Source organism: Plectropomus leopardus, chromosome 14 (genome assembly GCF_008729295.1).
Source record: "Plectropomus leopardus isolate mb chromosome 14, YSFRI_Pleo_2.0, whole genome shotgun sequence".
In the NCBI taxonomy this organism is placed as follows: Eukaryota; Metazoa; Chordata; class Actinopteri; order Perciformes; family Serranidae; genus Plectropomus; species Plectropomus leopardus.
Window position 1 is genome coordinate 20,346,242 of NC_056476.1, and position 18,748 is coordinate 20,364,989.

The 18,748-nt window shown below is 41.0% G+C and overlaps 2 protein-coding genes across 2 annotated transcripts; one reads left to right on the top strand and one right to left on the bottom strand.

Annotated features, from left to right (window-relative positions):
* Window positions 1-802: 802 nt before the first annotated feature.
* zfyve19 (zinc finger, FYVE domain containing 19) lies at window positions 803-4,858 on the bottom strand. Its single transcript, XM_042500567.1, has 11 exons — window positions 4,680-4,858; window positions 4,475-4,596; window positions 4,331-4,384; window positions 4,083-4,249; window positions 3,836-3,978; window positions 3,601-3,709; window positions 3,225-3,443; window positions 2,996-3,072; window positions 2,666-2,767; window positions 2,389-2,546; window positions 803-2,155 (listed from the first exon to the last, which is right to left on the bottom strand). The coding sequence occupies exons 1-11, from the start codon at window positions 4,731-4,733 to the stop codon at window positions 2,077-2,079; spliced, it is 1,284 nt and encodes a 427-aa protein (XP_042356501.1). The 5' UTR covers window positions 4,734-4,858; the 3' UTR covers window positions 803-2,076.
* Window positions 4,859-4,985: 127 nt separating this feature from the next.
* bub1bb (BUB1 mitotic checkpoint serine/threonine kinase Bb) lies at window positions 4,986-9,484 on the top strand. The gene is made up of 9 exons (XM_042501022.1): window positions 4,986-5,075; window positions 6,345-6,506; window positions 6,622-6,681; window positions 6,776-6,920; window positions 7,020-7,216; window positions 7,303-7,466; window positions 7,586-7,779; window positions 7,867-7,967; window positions 8,301-9,484. The coding sequence occupies exons 2-9, from the start codon at window positions 6,364-6,366 to the stop codon at window positions 8,578-8,580; spliced, it is 1,284 nt and encodes a 427-aa protein (XP_042356956.1). The 5' UTR covers window positions 4,986-5,075; window positions 6,345-6,363; the 3' UTR covers window positions 8,581-9,484.
* Window positions 9,485-18,748: the final 9,264 nt, after the last annotated feature.

The window sequence follows — 18,748 nt, forward strand, 5'->3', positions numbered from 1 at the left end:
CCAGACGAGGGAAACACAGCAACGGCCTCCATGCAAACCTTAATGGAGCCAGCCCCCAGAGGAAAGTGTAATTATGGTTTCTCCCCGGTTAGCTTGACGGTAATGCACACTGATGAAACTGCACTCTGGCCCTCTCTCTCTGTCATACACAGAGGGTCTTTTGGCTGAGGGCTCCATTATAGTAATTTGCTTTGTTCGCCACCCACTTCCACTCTCTGACACAAAGGCCATCCATACTGGAAAGACTACACTTCTGACAAGACCTGCCAGTCCGGGACATTTTTGGCAAGTGATGATATTGGTGATTTAAAAAAAAAGGCTTCTGTGTTAAAAATACAACCCAAAAGATGTGACATGGCACCTCAGACTTTTGCATCCTTTATAATGGAATTACACACAAGGACAAGAAAGGCAACGCTCATGTCACACTTGCAGCCAAACATAGATTACAAGAGTGACTGCAGCGCCTGCCAAAAGAAAACAAAGCCCTCAGTAATCCTTTTATACTGACTCCTCTGTACTTCTTCAGTCCAGAGCTGACAGTAGTCTGAGATTGTACATCATTCCAGATGAGCTCATGATATGGCTGCTTTCTGTCTGTGCTGACAACTTTTTTTAAAATATTCAAACGGTGACAAGTGCAAAGATCATCTGAGATGAGACTTTGTTGCTTTTTGGAAGTAGGACAAGTGACATAAGAAAACACCTCAAGCTTCTTATTCCGTTTGACAGTTTAAAACTTTAGAGTTTTGCTAAAATACCAACGATGTCAAGCAGCCTCTGCAAGATTTACTTACCTAAAGGATAAAGATGATTATTGATGCCCACAAAGGGCATTTAGATGGTTAAACAGGCGCTATGTTTTTCACATCATTCATATTGTGTTGCATTAACATTAAAGTGTATGTGTATGTCTAGTCTTTGCTTTATCATAAATATTATGCATTATATTTTAAGTGTTCAGTTAATCTAGATCCCTGTTAGCTATTACAGAAAGCAGATGTTGCTCTTCCTGTGGTCTACACAGACACATGTATAAAGCCACTCTAAGCAGACTGGATAAGTTGTAGGGCTGTACCGAATAGTTCAAATTAATTAATTAATTTGAAAAAAGACAGATGGAATCATTTCCAAAATTAACAACATGTTTTTATCTGATGAAATATTCTGCTTCAATCAATATTCATTGGCATTTCAAAAACAACACTCTCCCTGCGTACAAAAAACAGTTCCAAGCTGGTACTGGACATCAATAAGACGTTAGAAAGATGTTGGAATCTGATGTTGGACAGATTTTAAATTTTGGTTGGAATAAAAATCTGTTTGACGATATTTTACATGTACAACAACGTTGGAATATCTCGTTGCTGGGACGGTAACATTATTATGTTTTGTCTATGTTTGGTTTTGGCCTGCAATTCTTCATGACCAAATGTTATTGTAAAGATGACGCTGGCATGAGATATTTGGAAGAATTTTGATTTCGTTTACTTAAAAATACAACTTGAAGTGTTAACATCATCAGTTGGCAGTATTCTATGCCAATCTGACGCTGGTACGAGTTGTCCTGACATTGAATTTTAGCCGCCTGACATCGCATGACATGTCAGCTGGATTTACTTGTATGTTTGCTGCACACAAAGAGAGGTGAGCAACTGAATTAATGGGACCATCTAGTGGCAATCTAACACTACCATTAATTACATTTATTCATTAAAGAATGTTGATATTATAATCTGATGAATCACTTTATTTAAATTGAGGATTTCATTTGAGGATTTCTAATTTCTTGAGGGGAATGACAATGTCATAAAAAAGACATTCAAAGCTTAATTTGGAAACCTCAATAGAAGCGTCAAATGTAATATAATGACATTCGGTACAGCCCTTATAAGTTAAGAGTTAAAATTAGGGGTTCTGGCTTTTTTAAGATAATACGGTAGCGTTTATACCCTCTGAGACACAGTTGTTTTTTTTAAATTAACACTAATAGGTCACTTAAGTCTTAAGCACAAGTCTAACAGTGATGACTGACCAGAGCCTGATAAGGCAAACACCTGCAGCACAGTCTCCCTATCATGTCTTCCTCTTCTTCTTTGGTGCAGTGTAGTTACTGGTGCGATGCTCCTTCCTGTCATATTTATCATGGCCTTCCCTGGGGGGATAATGGAGAGCGAATTGATAATTCATCACAATAAATACTTTATATTCATGCTGCTTAACATTATGGCAACAGCCTGTCTACAATTTATCTGGGTCATGGTATGCATTCCAAATCACAGCCATGTTACTTTGCCATCAGTGCAAAGATTTCCATGCAAAGCTCTACTACGAAGCAAAAACCAGAATTATTACTTAACTTATTTTAATAAATGTATGTTAAGCTACCTGAAGCAGCGGTTACAGTATAGGTCTCCATCACAGGTGTGACACCGAATGGTGGCGTCTTGGTTACAGATGCAGCACCACGGTAGCTCATCCTCGTCACTGTCTGATGGCTGATGTGGCACAGCAGACGTTGAAATCCGATTCTTAGGTGCTGGAGCCTGGGTATTTTTTTTTTTAAAAAAAGTTATATCAGATTAACAAGGTATTAAATGTTATTCTCTGTAATAGCTTGAAATTTTCTAAGAGTTTTTATATTATTTTGGTTGTTGTTTAGTACCGGTTTCTTAGAAGTTTTTTTCTTTTCTGTGTTCTTTGGTCCGCTGTGCTCTAAAGGTATGTTGTAACCACAGGCCTCATCCAGCGCAGCCTCTTCAGAGAGCTGGAACAAAAATCAGAAACAGGAATTTCAAAACCTATCCTCAAATTACATTACAAGATTATTAAAATGGCAAAATAGCAGCCCCTTGTGGCTACTTGAACTGGTCCATATTAAGTCACAAGTTTCTTTAAGGGTGTGATATGCACTCAGTTGTAACAAGTTTATTATGTGCATCTAATATAATCTCCATTACAGTATATGAACAGTATTTGTACTTAAGCCCCAGACCTGTTTTAACACTCTCATCACAGCTTCTTCTTCAGTCTCCTCCTCGCTGTCAGGATGCTGAAAGTCCTCCATAGTAACTACAAGTGAAATGACAATAATGATATTCACACTTCTGTCCTCGTCCGTCACAGCTTATAGTTCCTGTCCTATTTTTTGACATTCTGATGTGAAAGTAAGCGGAACCAATAACGCCAATAAAGTGTCACACCACAATCTTTGTGCGACATACCTTTGTCTGGATCCTGCCCTTTCAGCTGCGCCATCCTCTTTGCCATATGGAGGATCTGATCCTGGGAATGGCGCTCCTTCCTCAGCTCCTCCATGGCCTCTTCAAGGACACGGGCTTTCTCGGCCTCCAGCTGCTTGTCTGCATCCTGGTTCTCCTCCAAATTCTCATCCAATGTACCCCCCTCCCCTTTGTTGAGATCATTCATACGGCCATCTACACCTGAAGAGGGATTATTAGGTCTGATCTCAATCATCAGTCAGATTTTGATGTCAGAATGCAGTCATGATCAAATGAGTATGACTGCCTAAAATTGTGATATGATTACATTGTTAATAATTAATTGAAGGTGAGATAAATCGATGAGACAAATAATTACTGCATTCAGGATTTGATTGCTGGTCGTCTATGGCAACTTCCTCTGTCATCTGAGTAATCAGATCATTGGCTTGTTCAGTCTGAGTCCGGTTATCAGGAGGCTGATGAACCTGTGCACATGAGTTCACAAGTACATTTATACTGGTAAGATATTATGGTAAACTATTTAGCATGCAGGTCTTAGTAATGAGCCATGCCCAAGATATGGGAGACAAGTTGGAAGAGGCTTTGCTCACAGGTGGAGGAGCTTGAGATGAGGGATTCTGACCCTGTAGAACTGCCAGGCGGTCCTCCATCTCTGCTGCAGAAGGCACTGGCTGGCTGGGAGCTTTCAGAGCAGCGAGACGAGACTCAAGCTCTTTCTGTGAGGGGACAGACTCTGAAAAAGAGGTAACAGGCTTACAGTGGCTTTTGCTTTTGCTTTATGACAACATGAGCCAGATTTAATCAAAATGGCAGCTGCTAAAATTCTAATTTCCTTACTTGGTGCAGTGTCCTCCCTCAGCTTCTGAAGTCTTTCAGCAATAGCCTGATCTTCCTTACTCAGGCCTTTGGTTGGTAGATGTCCTGCTTTACTGTTTCTATTGCTTCCTTGTGCAAGAGGTTGTGTCGCCTGTCCCTGCTGTTTGGCCTCATATGCAGCGACTCGTCTGTGGAAGAAACATGAACTTGATCATGAAACTGCAGTGTTAAAAAGTAAACATTTTTTCCAAATTTGATCACATACTGACTTCTTATAATTTTCAGGAGGAGACCATTTTCCAGCACTGTTTTGCGATTCTCGACTAAAAATAAAGAAACGAAGATGAGCGACAATGCATAGGAAAATTAATTAATAATTACATGTATGTTCTTTTGCATGGTTTGGCCTTTACCTCGTCAGATTACCGTGGCACTGTTTGCAGACCTTCTGCTGGGTGTTGCCACAGCGAGGCACCACAGCACTGAAAGTCAAACAGCTGGAGCAGAAGGAGCGGCCGCAGCTCTTACAGCCCAGCTAAAAGGATATTGCAACGTAAATTTACAGTTTACTCCCCTTTAAACGTTTCATGTGTACAGCGCTGCTGATATTAGCCTTACCTCCTTCTTGAAGAGACTGAACTTTGATGCACAACAATAACAACGGTTGTCCATGCCGACACGTGTGGACAGTCATGAGACAGGCAATTTAAATGTAACCTATACAGCTCTAGCGGGTAAATGTGTAAATAAAACGGACTCTATTAACAAACATTTAGCAGCTAGCTCCCTTTATTCAACCGTTCAACGTTGCTGTAATCAAAACAGGAAGCTTTCCGGAAGATGCCGTGTGACGTAAACTTGCGTCTTCCTGTTTGACGTTCCTCCAATCAGCTTTCTCCAAATCCTCTCGCGGTCCTTGTTCAAAACACTTAACCGACCGCTGAGCACCGCTCCTGTTACAACAACGGTATAGCTGTATTAATCTGGAAAAGACACGAAGAAGGCCTGTAAGCGGTATGGAAGCGCACAGTTTTGTAGCTTGTCGGTTTTGTTTTTGTCAGCGTTTTTTGAATTCCGCTAATATTGCGAAAAACGACAAAAATAATGGCCGAGCTAAAGCTAGTGCTAGCTAGCTAGCATGTCCGTCCCGTCCCCACGCTGTGCGTTTACGTTAGTGAAGGGACCTCACTTGTGTAGCAAGGACACTGGAAACATGACAGCTGTCCCCCAGTCTTGGATCCAAGATGATAGCTACAATAAATAATCTTTTATTTTTGTATTAAATGTTGTTTTGCGTTAGGTGATTATATTATTAACGTTACTTGCGTTTGTACTTGTTAACCTACAGCTATTCACTGACTGCTAATGCTGTGTGCCAGATTATATTCGTAACGTTTTATGATAACGTGAGATCATAGTACTTGGTCCCCAGTGGTGGAAAGGTATTCAGATCATTTTTTTTAGTAAAAGTAGAAATACAACAGAAATACAGTTTTGTGTAAAAGTATTTGGCCACTTTAAACTTTATTTTGCAAGGTTACAACAGTCATAGATATTTATTTCCCAGTAGTCTTGTTACAAAAATATAACCACAGCATACAGGAAATCTGTATTCAGCATTAAAAACACAAATATTTCAGAATAAAACGATTTCAATAGGTTGAAGTTGCAGGTTTTAGTGTGACCTCCTTTTCCACTCAAGCATGTCTTGAACTCCTTGGGCAGACAGTTTGAGATTTACAATACTAAACTTCTGGTTTATTCACATCAGGTTGCATTCAGGACATGTCCAAAGCTTAATATTGATTGTTTTAACTATCTTTTGCTGTGGTTATACGCTTATATGATTCACACTAAATATTCACTTTGAGTCCAAAGACTCCCGTTTGTTCTGACTTTTTTGGTGTATGGGGTTTGTCTGAATTCTTTGTTTATATCTTAATAAAGAGACTGAGTAATGTATAGATACATATCCACAAACAACAACTCTATGTTGGCCTAAGACTTTTGCACAGTACTGTACTCTGTTAGGGTAAAAGTCCTGCATTGAAAATCTTGCTTAAGTAAACTTACAAAAATATTAGCATGACAGTGTTCTCAAAGGACATACTATAAAAGCACTGTAGAATGGCCCATTTCATAATAATATGAAATTATATTCCATGAAAGGATCATCAGACATATGCAAGAAATGATTTTAGACATAAATAAGACTACTTTAAATAAATGACGTGTGTGTGTGTATGTGTGTGTGTGTGTGTGTGTGTGTGTGTGTGTGTGTAGGTCTGTTTTAATTTCTACAATGGCAGAAGGAGGAGATGTCGAGTGGGAGCTAAGCAAAGAAAACATCCAGCCACTGCGACGAGGCAGAGCTATATCAGCTTTACATCAGGCGCTCAGTCAACAACAGGATGGTCTCAGTTCTGCCATCAACCAGCAGCGACAGTATGGATGATCTCTAAAACGCTACACCCACATTGGGTGGCTAAAATTTCTGTAAAACACTTTCCTGTCAGTTTTCACATGATGATGGAAGTTTTGTGGCTTTTTGTTTCTCCAGGGCCTTTGAGTCTGAACTGCGGATGTATGACGGAGATGATCCACTTGATGTTTGGGATCGGTAAGTCAGATATTTATACAGTCTGTTGAATTCAAATGTACTGCTTTTAAATCTGAGAGGTTTCATTTTTAATCCACCCATGGTTCTTTTTTAGGTATATTAAGTGGACAGAGCAAACCTTCCCTCAGGGAGGAAAGGAGAGCAACCTCGCCACATTGTTGGAACGAGTCGTGACCAGATTCACAGAGGAAAAGATATATCACGACGACCCTCGCTATGTTGACCTCTGGATCAAATTTGTACGTTAAACATTTTAACCTTTGACTGTTTTTGCTACTTTCATAACCTAATGCAGCAATAATAACTTTTTTCCATATGTGTATTTTGTGTACCATTAGGCAGAAAACTGCCCAGAGCCCTTGGACATTTACAGATACATGCAAGCACAGGGGATCGGAGTGACACAGGCATCCCTCTACATCGCTTGGTCCGAAGAATATGAAAATCAAGGCAACTGTCGCAAAGCAGATCTGGTCTACCAGGAAGGATTCAAGAAGTGTGCAGAGCCGCATGAGAAGCTCCTGCAGTTTCACAAGTACACACTCCTCAGTAAAATTTAAGATATAGTTTGACATTGCAAATTATTGGCATAATTTTAATTTTATGTTATTCTATTCGTAGGGCTTTGCAGGCACGTGTGTCCCGACAGGTGATGATGAATGTGGATGAGGACGACAGTGACGATGAGCCCAAACAGCCGGAGAGATTTTCTCTAGCCGACCTCAAACATAGAGGAAAGAAAAAGGCCATCGCCCCTGTAAACAGAGTTGGGTCTGCAATCAGAAGTAAGCATGCGAATATACAACTAAAATCTGTTGTGAAATTTTAGGTTGGTATTAATAGTGCTCTAGCACCTAGAAATATCAGCACTATCATTCAAATTTTTGATTGGTTTTGTGAACAGGTATTTCTGGAGGCCTGCAGTCACACGGCACCCCGGTCCTCGGCAGTGTTTCAAACAGTCGGCTGATGATCTTTGATGAGAGCAAGTCTCAAAGTGCGGGACCCTCAGAGCCTAAAATGGAGTCTTGGGTGGCCCCTCCGACTTCCAGGGCAAAAGAGAACGAGCAGAAGGCTGAAAAATGGTGTGATGTCAAGGTATGAGACAAGCAGGCGTTGTGTTAATTGATTTTAAAGGTGTGGAGTGTAACCCACTGATGTCAATTTAATGTGTATTTAACACAGATGCCCCAGAAGACCAAATTTGGGCACACTGTTATGGCCCCACCGCCTCCCAAACCCACCTTCCAACCATTTGTTGAGGAGTCGGATCAGCCTCCAACAATGTGGGTGACAAAAATCTAACTTTTGTCTGCAGTGCTTTGATTTGAAATAAATGAATCAACAACTTTGATAATTAAGTCAAGCACGTCTTATGACAACGTCTCAATTGTGATGGTGTGCTGCTTTTCATATCATGTAATGTAAATAATTTTTATAGACAGATGTTAAAAAATACAATGTGTACCACATTATGGGTTGCCTTTTTCAATAGACTATACAAATAACTGAAAGAGTAATAAATATGTACGTTTAAGTCTGTGATCTTAGTTTGAGCTTGTTGTAATGTTAGTAAAATTTTGTTCATTTGCTTTTGCTTCTCCCCTCTACCCGCTCAGGACTCCTTGTAAAATCAACCCGTCCGTGAACACAGTTTTATCAGCACGTAAGCCCTGCAGAGAGGAAACTCCTCTAAAGAGACTACAGGAACACCAACAGCAACAGAGGGAAGCAGAATCAGGAAAACTACAAGAGCAGCATATGTACTGTAAGGAGCTGCTGCACAGCGGCGCCACTGAATTCTGCTTTGAAGAGCTGCGCGCTGAACGTTACTTCAAAAAGATGACACAGGACGTCAAAGGTCAAAAGGATCAAGCAAGTGCCAGTGCTTCAGACTGATGCATCGAAGGACAATTTGATTGCTCTTAATTTCCTGAATTTTTACCATCATTTATACTGCAAGTATCATGTAGTTGCTGCTGTTTATTTGTTTTCCTGCTGTAAATATTTTGCTCATAGAGAGCTTGTTACTTAGAAAGGTAAAAAGAAAAAAGGGTTTAAGATGTTTAGAGACATTTTGAGCTGAAGGTACAGTATTGTAGTTGTGTCGGATTCATTCTTATATTTGATAGACCAAATAATGGGGGAAGTACTGTACACTGTAAAATAATCCAGTACGAAATAACAACCTGACAGTAACGTGGAACATTTGTACAACTTCAACAAAAGAAATGACAGGTTTCAGAATAGTGTTGAAAGGCCTACTGGATTGTATTATATTAAGTGTCCACTCATTATACTTTGTAAATACTAAACACATTTGTTCACCACAGTTCAAGTCTCTGCTACAGATATACTACTCACACTTACTGCTAATTTCTAGCCTACTTTATTTCTCTATTTTTTATCACTTATTTCCTCAGAATGGTGTTTTTTCTTGTGTGCTTACTCTTTAAATGTCAAAATTATGTGAAAATAATTTTGTCATATTTGTTGAAACAGTCATTGTATTCTGAAAGAAGCCCATGAGACATATTCTGAGAAAAAAAAATCCCTCCTTTTCCTTCTGCTTCTGATGGATTTTTTTTTTTAAATTAAAAGTTACCAACTGTATAGCTTTAAGTTGATCCGTCTAGTTTGGTATTTTGTGTTTCAGAACAATTCAAATACAGTCTAAAATGGTCTTCAGTGAGGTGATTCTGAACTGTTGTTTTTTTTGTCTCAGTCTGATTGAAATGTCTTTTACAGCCATATGTCATTGGTGTTCAGTGAACTCATTAAAAATGTTTTGCTGATGACTAGAGAAACTGGTTGGTTGGTTGGATGGAGAGGGGCAGGGGGGTTGTAATAATGCACTGTCAGCGGGGGCCTGCGAGAGAAAGCATGGATTTTATATCTGGTAATGGTATTTGGTTTACTAATGGCCCACAAGAACAATTTAGTGCTGACGGTTATCTGTAACACTGGTGGGCTTCAGTAGAAACAGAAACAATCTGCGGTCAAATAAACATACATGTCATAATTATTTGTCAGTTATTCTGCAAGTTAATTTTTTCATCTTCACTTGTGCTTTTTAGGCACTCCCAACACTGGGCAGAAGCAAATCATGCATTCAGCAGGCCAAATGTTAATTATTGTCCAGGGAAGTTACCCAGAAGTCCGCTGAGTAAAGTGGTGGGAGTAAACCTAATCTACTGTGATGATGGGATGCACTTCACACACAGAAAGCTCACGGGGCAGACTTTGATGAATGGCTGGAAGATAGGTGGTTGGCTCATTAGCAAGTGAAATCCACCCTTTGCAGTTGTGGGCAGAACGGGCCTCAGTTATCCCCAAGAGGTCACTACCCTGATGTACTGTGGCACAGAGCGTTGCTGCTTTTACATGCACATGGAGCACTGAAGGAACAGACTTTAATCTCATTCTGGAAATATGACACTGCCAGCCAAGATCCTCTCAACTGGTGAGTTCCCAAAACCGTCTACTCTCAATTCTGGCTTAGCTCTGAGAGCAGCTGAAATTCAGTGATAAATGATAGGCAACATGATGCAGTCCCATCATAATAACACAGCATAACCACATCATAATGCATACTCTATGGCTCGCTATTTGGCAGGACTTATTAAAAGCTCATCCCATGAAAGCAAGCAGCCAGTGCATCAGATAGCGTCTCAGACAGAAAATCCATAGCTCTCCCTTACTGCAGTGGACAGATGGTACAAGCAAGCTACCTTTCCTTAATGTGCCTTGGACAGGCCCTCAGAGAAGCGCTTTTGTCCAGCACTGTTACTTTGATGGACAAGAACACTTAGGCTCTGTATGGGCCACATTTTACAGTCAGAGCTCTTAACCTATTTGTAAGGTTAGGCTTTGCATGCACCAGTTCACAGAAAGTTGTCTAGTGGCCGTAGTCAGTTTTGCATCAAGGTGAACTGCAATTGACCAGCCAGGCATGGAGAGGGAAGAGTCTCTGAAAGTGCAGCAGCAAATCATGAAAGCGATTTCTTGGGGGGAAAATGTATGGAAGCACATTCAAGCCAAGAAAAGAGAAAAATGCTTAAATCAATTATGGTGAAAATAACTTCCCTCATAGTAGTAGGGTTGTCTCTTGAATACCATTTTTTGGGAGGGGGCTCCTGAGCGTCAGTAGTTATCAACTACAAATATTCGAAGCCCCAAAATTTTCTTATAATGGATACATTGTTTTGATAGATCCAACTAGGGTCGCGTTTATCATGTTCACAAGAAACAACCATACGAACACCCCCGTGATGTGGTATTCATCACCTCGTTAGTGAAAATCTGCTGAGCTCCAAGTTCACGACTTTGTGTCCAAGACCTCCCATTTTGTAAGCACGAGTTCAAATCTACCTGATGCCTGTCAAAGCAAAGTGAACAGAGCCACAGAAACAGCTTACTAACTTGAACACATTTGAGATTTATAAGATTTAATGTGTCTTTTACGCAGGTTAGCGCGAAGAAAAACGATCTCCGCAGCTACTCTCCTCCAAGCAAACATTCAGCTTAACATCTGTCCAGTTAGTGCTGGCTAACACAGCAGCAGCTAACATCAAATACAATTCAACTCTGAGTATCAATCCCAACAAACACACTGACATAAAAAAAAGCTTGACTGTTAGCTAGCCTAATGCTACCTGTCAGCCATGTCACCATGTGTATGCAAGCAACTCTCACTAACTGTTCTCGGCACAGAGCGGACCTATCATGATTTAAATTGAAAGATAGCAGGAAGAGAGGCTGGATGTATCAATACTCTGTACAACTGAATAATATTTACCCATTCTAAACTGTAAAAAAAGGAAACAGGTGGCCAATGTTGATATTGTGGTAGCTGCGACAAAAATGTAATGTACAGGAAACACTATTCATAAATTATTTTTCATTTCTAAAAAAACCCCCAAAACAAACAAACAAACAAAAACAAGCCACTGAAAACTGAATACCTACCGAATGAACAAATATCTAAATAGTAAGTTGTTTGGGTCCATCCCTGTCTAGAGCCTCATAATTATGACAATTTATTTATAACTATTTCATAGTAAAAACAAATAATCACAATTAGATTTTTTTTAAAAAATCCCAATTGTGACTCAGTAACATGAGAACTTTTGTTTTTATGGCTAAAATGTCATTTATTTATTTCTTTTCTGGGCAGAAATGGGCCTCCAAATACGACACTATTATTGAGCAAGCATGAGAGTGACATGAGCTTTGTCTTAGTTTCAATTGTAGTCGCCTCACTCTTACAGAATTAAAATGGATTTGTAGGTCATCTAGGAATGTCAATGGATTTTGACAAGAAATTACATTAGCTTTAGCTGTATAGGCTGAACCCTGATAACCCCCGGTGTAATCCTTACAGATTCATCCTAAACAATAGAATGAATTGAAATGCAAACAATTAAGGCAGTATCACTTATATGGCCCCTGGGCTCTCATTTTAATGACACTGTGGTTTAACTGTAAGCCCTTTTTACATAACAAGCCATTTCCCACTATTTATCCAAGTAGGGGGTAAGTGTTTTCATGAGATACTTTACTAAGGTCATGAAGTCTGAGAGCAAAGCTGACAAATACATTTGAATTAACACCTCTAAGTCCCCTTTTATTTTTAATTTGACAGAAATCTTAGTTACCATTGTACTTTCTCTCTATAAAGGCGTGCTAAAAAAAAAAATCAAATAATCCTGTCATTATAGAGACAATATGCAACATATGTAACTCAAATAACCTGCACATGCAAAATAATCATATATACATATTTTGAAATAATAATGAAAAATAATAAAAAATTATATTAAAAAAAATAAATAAATGAGAGAAACAAACAAGTATAGATGTATAAACCTGGCCTTAATTTTCTTTTTTTCTTGTTATTATTTAGCTTCCTTTGCGTATTTGCAATCCTGCCCTCTAAAATAATACAAATAAACAAAACAAAAAAAAAATCACAAAAGTCAAACTGTATTTCAAAAATTACTTTTTTTAGCTAATGGTACATCAGTATTCAGGACAAGAAACAACTTTTTTGCCGATGCAGCAACCATAATAAAGGCTTTTTATTATTTCCTTTTTAGTTTCTTTATTTTAAATTGTCTGTATTGCCTGTATTTGTTGAAAAAAAATGTCAGGTTTGGTAAACTCTATCATGGAAGCAGTTTAATTGACCTTTTGACCCCTTCAGTTTCCGGGCTGGCAGAGATATGAGTAAGGGTACATAAATGACTCAGCACCCAGCATGAGCAAACAGGACTGTTTTTGTGACAACCACAATTTTTTGGGCACATAAAGATGCCTGTTACGCGACCGATTTATTGCTGTTCACAGCTCTGAACTCAAAAGAAATCAGGAAAATAAGTCATGCGGGGGGGTAAAATATAGCCAAGCCAATAAATATCTGTGACAATAATGCTGACAAGTAAGAGTGAAAGAGAGGGAGGGGTCGTGTCTGCTATATCCCCCAACAGGCCAATTCTGTTATTGTTATGCAGATTGCTTCAGTGGAGTCTTTTTTCATTTGACTTTATTTGATGTGTAAGGAGGAACATCATCATGTTAAGCTTGTTACAGTGCCTCTGCATGCGTCTCATCATATCAAAACGCCATGTATAACATGTATGCCCCAAATCTGGCTCGCTCTGTGTGCAGTTTCTGCACGACTTGACCCATACATTTTCCTGCTTTGTGTCTGGTCTTAGCTGCTGTATAAATTATTCAGGAAATGATTGTGGTGGAAAGAGAGGGGAACGTTTCAGTCAAATAATGAGGATGGTAGACTGGGCCAGTGTTGAAGTTTCCTTCCTCCACAAAGATTTTTGGGTCACAATGGACTCAAAAGAGATTGTGAGGATTGTACCCTCTACAGAAATAGTCCCACACTCTGCCCCCCCCCCCCCCCCCCCCCCCCCCCCCTACTTTACATACACACATACAGCAACCCCTCCCGCCATCTGCCATCCCTGACCCTGTCATACCATGGATAATGCATTTGACTGAACAGCAGCAAACTAGGCGAACATGTTCTCATGTCACCCACATTACGTGCAAAGGAGACAGAGGGGAGAAGGCAGGGAGGGCGGGTGAAAGGTATCCCAGGTGATGAGGTGTAGCAGAGCGCTCCTCTCCTTACAGTCACTGGAAACCAGCTTAAACACACACACACACGCACACATGCACACGCTGCTATCAATTCTTTTGCAGCCCAATGAGAGAGTGGGAGGAGGCAGAGAAGGGAGGGAAGCGATAAAGAGAGAGAGAGAAAGGGAGAGGGGAGGTGGGAGGTAGTGTGTGTGTGTGTCAGAGAGAGAGACAGCGAGCCAGAGAAGGAGAGGGAGAGGGGGGGGGGATGGAAGGAGCTGTATGGGACCGTGATATTCTCTCCTCCTGGATGCTGCCTTTCCTCCTTATGGCTTTGTCCCTCCTTTGTACGGTCGCCGTGTGTCCCCAGGAGCAGGCACCGGTACACGGACCAGCACTCAATCCATGAAGCGGGGGATGAATCAGCCCCAACAAAGAGCCTTTGAGATGGCAGTGTGTGCTTCTGCCTGGAGGGAGGAACGCATCAGGCTTTCCCAGGCAAGCGGCAGCCTGCAGTGTGCGCTTGCTTGAGAGCCAGCACTCCTCGTCGTTGTGTGCATGACAGAGAGAGATGTGTGTGTGAGTGTATTATAGTGTATGTGAGCGTGTATGTGCGCACTCTCGCTTCCAATCCTTCCTGGAGGAGAGAGGCTCTCCTCTTCACAAGGTAAGGGGGATGACTGATTTATTTTTTATTTTTTTATTTTTTATCCTCATCGCATGGTGATTTATCCCACCAGAGCTCCTGTTTCCTCGTTCCACGGTGAGGAGAGTGGGGTAAAGAGGGGGGGATGGTGGGGGGAAAAGGAAAAGAGGCTTAACGTCATTGATAAAGAGCAGGCTGGTGTGTGCCATCGGTAGGCATCAGCCGTGGTGGAGGAAGAGAAGAAGGAGGGCTGTGAGCAGAATGCAGTGCAGCCAGGTGCTGATGTGGGGGAGAAAGGGAGAAAAAAGGGGGATGGATTCAGTGATGGACTGCATCTTAAAAGAGCCCTCACTTTATCCTCACTCCTCCTCCTCAAATACCCAACATTCCCTTTTGTCCCTCTGTCGCTTCCATCCTCAACCTCTAATGCAACGAAAAGGATACTACAGCCCTTAAAATGCTGTCTTCCCCAAGACAGATCACACTTGACAAACACAGACTGTGCCATCGCTATGGGCACTGTGGACAGAAGCTTCCTGTTTTTACCATTGTGTATTCCAGTGTGTGTGAAGGCTGAGTTCTCAGGTGATCTTTCCAGTCCTACCAGTGCATTGGGATTTAAGCTACTGTATATATACACACCTAGAAGGATGCTGGCACAGGAGAGGACATGGGACATATTTCATTAACGTTTACTTTCATCCATAAATGTAATCATTACAGAACCTGTTGCGCAAGCATGTACATGGGAGGCGATGTTTGAACTGTACTCTTGTTTGAATCTGAATTTGAGGTGTTAAGAAACAGGGGATCTGCTCCATATTGTTGAAAACAGGTTTGTGAAGTCTCTCTTGTAGCCTCTCTATTAGATGCTAAATCCACAGTGAAAATCAATGGAGGCTAAGGTGTTTTAAAGAAGTGTATAGATTTTAGTTTTCGCCCAGTGCTTTAGCATCACCATTGAACTCATTCTTATTGACACAATCGTGACATTCATGCACTTGCTAAAGAGTTGTGACTGCAGACGTGTACTGTAAATGATCAACACCAAAGTCTGGTGATGATGTAATCAAGGCTTTGCAATTCCTGAACTGTCATGTGTTTGTGTCTCAGGTTACTCATTGATATTCAAGGAGCAGGAGGGGGAGAAGAAGGGAGAGGGCAGAGGAGGTGACAGAGAAGGTCTCCTGGTGCATGCACACACACACACAGCTGGACATCTGCTGGGTGATGTGCACGCTCCAAAGACTAAAGTCATTTCGAAGTTTTTTGGAGGCCACCCATCTTGCACAAACACGAACAGGCAGCACAGACTCCGGTCCATGCACTGGGACTCTGACAGGACAGGAAGTGATGGGGGCCTCACACATGCATGCAGGTGTACATCATTTGTCATGTGTCCTGTTGTGTTTACGATTGTTTTCAGGAATACTCGTGTCATGTCAGCCGAACAAGGGGGAGAGCGTGCATTAGCAGCTTAGCGTCGCCACTGGCCATGAGACGTCAAGCACTAAGGATTAAAACAGATTCCAAATTAGGACAGTGTGACATGATTCCCCTCTCTGGGCTGAAACAGCACCCATGCTGGGTGACAGAGGAGGGCAGCAGAGTCGGCGCAGATTGATACAGTGAAGGAATCGGAGGTTAAAAATGGTCGGTGCTTTGTCCCTGGGAGAGACACGCTGAGGCCTGGGCCAAAAAAATATAAATCAAAGCTTTCATAAGCACATGCGCGTACAGTAAAGCTTGCACTGAGGCTTGGCGCATCAATAAATTAGACCCAAGGGAGAAGAGTTGGGCTCGTACCATTGGTCCAGGCTGATCATACGTCTCTATCAGTGCAGCGTCAAATTGTTCAAAGCACTTGTGAGAGCCAAGAGGATCTTTAATTAAACAGAGTGTTGGTCAGTGCTGCATTTCTCCCAACTGGCCCTTAGTATACATATTGTTACTCTAGATGGAGAGGCATACTTCCTGAGTTAAGATTGTGTTTTTCTTGTGATGTGTCAGCACCAGTAGAACATCCCATAAAAGCCACAGGACACTAGACGTGCTGCTTTTACAATGTCATTATGTTAAGGTGTTTTGAGTACATGATAGCTTTTACTGTGCATTTATGTCCACACTCCTCGCTGCAGGGCACAACAAACTAGTTTTCTTGCCCATTATGTCGTCCTGGAGAATCACTGCCAATATGTCAGGTGACAGAATGATATATGCGCTCTGATGATGCAACTGTCTTGTCCTCAAATCCCCTTTCAGTGGCTTGTTTGCTGCAGACATAGCTGCTCAAGATGACAGAAAAAAGAGGTTACATCTTAATCCTGCTGCGATCCACAAAACTGTGCCACTAAATTAGACCAAAAAGAGTCATTTTCAAGGCACTGACACCTTAAATCTATGTCCACTTATTTAGTATCTTTATTCTCTTCATTCCTATCAACTCGCTTTCTTCCCTTCCATCTCTTTTTCTGTCATGACATCTGAGTATCCAGACTCTCCTTTCCTCCCCCACTATTTTTCCTCCTGTCCTGACCTCTCATTTCTTGTTTCCTCCTGTCAATATTAACACAAGACTGATGTGCACTCCTGTGCAGATGTCTGCCCTTGAAGGACTGACAGTCCACATTGTTGGGCATGGACATTGCATTTTTTGACACACTTCCAATCCTGAGGCCTTTTCTTAGTGCATGAGAAAGTGACAGACAAGCTCTTTGATTGTTTACTTTCTCAGAATCACGGTGTTCTGTGACTTCTGACTATTTCCGACTTGCACTACTTCATACAGAGGTTTTAGTGAAAGCCTACACATGACGCATCTCTGCGAGTTATGTGACATTTGAAATACCCGGGGATATGTCACTATCAATGAACTCTCTGTGCAAATATGGGTCATCCCAGCCTATTGCTCAATTCTACAAACTGAGATGTAAATGCAAATTATGGAATAAATTCATTGAATATTATTTGACTCTGACAAGGTTTTATCATAAACTGCACACTCTCTGCACTTTACCCTCCTTTAGTGCTTCTCTTTTCATGAAAGTAGTCCATAACGTTCACTTCACATGCCCTTGGATATGCTCTACACTGTGTCCTTACCCCTAAGTGGAGCTTTTTTTATCAGAGATACAAATATTTCGAGGACTGAGAAAGTTATTGTTTGACCACTTTTGAAAAGACGAGCACTCATCTTAACCTTTTTTTTCCTCGGCTGCTGAACTGAATGTCCTGTGGGTCGGTGTCCTTCGATCCGTATCCTAGACCACAAGCCTAAAGTCAAGTTAGTGGCTCTGTGAAGCTGTACTGAGTCACTGTCAGCTAAATGCTATGCTAACATGCTCACAATGACAGTACTAATATGGCGATAATATGCATGTACCATATTTAAATCCACTTTCTTTATTTGGCATTTTTTTGCTAATTAGGAAGAAACAAAAAGTACAGCTGAGGCTCTAACAGTCATTATTTATGCATGTATCTCATCATTAACCAAAAATTTGTGTAATAAAGTCAAGGCAATCCACCCAATAATTGTTGAGACAGTTTACCTAAACCTCATATACCCCCACCCACTTCCCAAGGACAGGGGGATGTCATTTGTCTTAAAGCCCTGAGAGGGAAATTGTAATTTGTGATATTAGGCTTTATGTTATAGAGAAAATTGAAGTTATTATTTGAAAAGCCCATTGGGTCATGCTTTGTGATCGGGCTATAGGGAACTTTGACTTGTCCTGATTAAACTGAACGTCCTTTGGTTCTGGGTACCTGAATCCATATCCTAGACCAAGAGTCTAAAGTCATGCTAGTTGCTCTTAATGTCTTAGCAACGTGGTGCTTTGAGCTAAATGCTCAAAAGTCAGCATGCTAACATGCTCACAAAGACTGTGCTGACATGCTGATGCAAAGTAGGTATGACGTTTATTATCACCATCTAAGTTTGGCATGTTTGCATGCTAACATTTGCTAACTGGCAGAAAATAAAAAGGTAAAGCTGAGGGTGCTGTCATTGTTTATGCATGTATCTAGTCATAAGCTGAAATTTAGCACAAATTGAAAGCTGAACCTGATGAAAAGTCAGGTGGTCACCAAAACCATAACACCTCACCCTGTGGGGGACATGAATTTGTGTAGGCTATTCAAGGCAGTCAACCCATAATTTGTTGAGATTGTTGAGACATTTTACTCAAAAACTCAAATGTGAACCTCATATATCCCCCTTTCTACCAAATAAGGTCTGGTTCTTGAACTGGTTTCATTAAGGACTCTTTGAACTTTGGTTCTAACAAACAAACCAGCTCTCGCTTCCACCAGTTCTGAGTG

Bases quoted from the DNA above. Each gene is read 5' to 3' on its own strand.
- bub1bb (XM_042501022.1), top strand. From the start codon at position 6,364: ATGGCAGAAGGAGGAGATGTCGAGTGGGAGCTAAGCAAAGAAAACATC. The intron at 6,921-7,019 runs GTACGTTAAACA...GTGTACCATTAG, and splicing joins TTGACCTCTGGATCAAATTT to GCAGAAAACTGCCCAGAGCC. The intron at 7,968-8,300 runs GTGGGTGACAAA...CTACCCGCTCAG, and splicing joins TCGGATCAGCCTCCAACAAT to GACTCCTTGTAAAATCAACC.
- zfyve19 (XM_042500567.1), bottom strand. From the start codon at position 4,733: ATGGACAACCGTTGTTATTGTTGTGCATCAAAGTTCAGTCTCTTCAAG. The intron at 2,768-2,995 runs GTCTGGGGCTTA...TTTTTGTTCCAG, and splicing joins TGATGAGAGTGTTAAAACAG to CTCTCTGAAGAGGCTGCGCT. The intron at 2,547-2,665 runs GTACTAAACAAC...AAAAATACCCAG, and splicing joins AAAAAACTTCTAAGAAACCG to GCTCCAGCACCTAAGAATCG.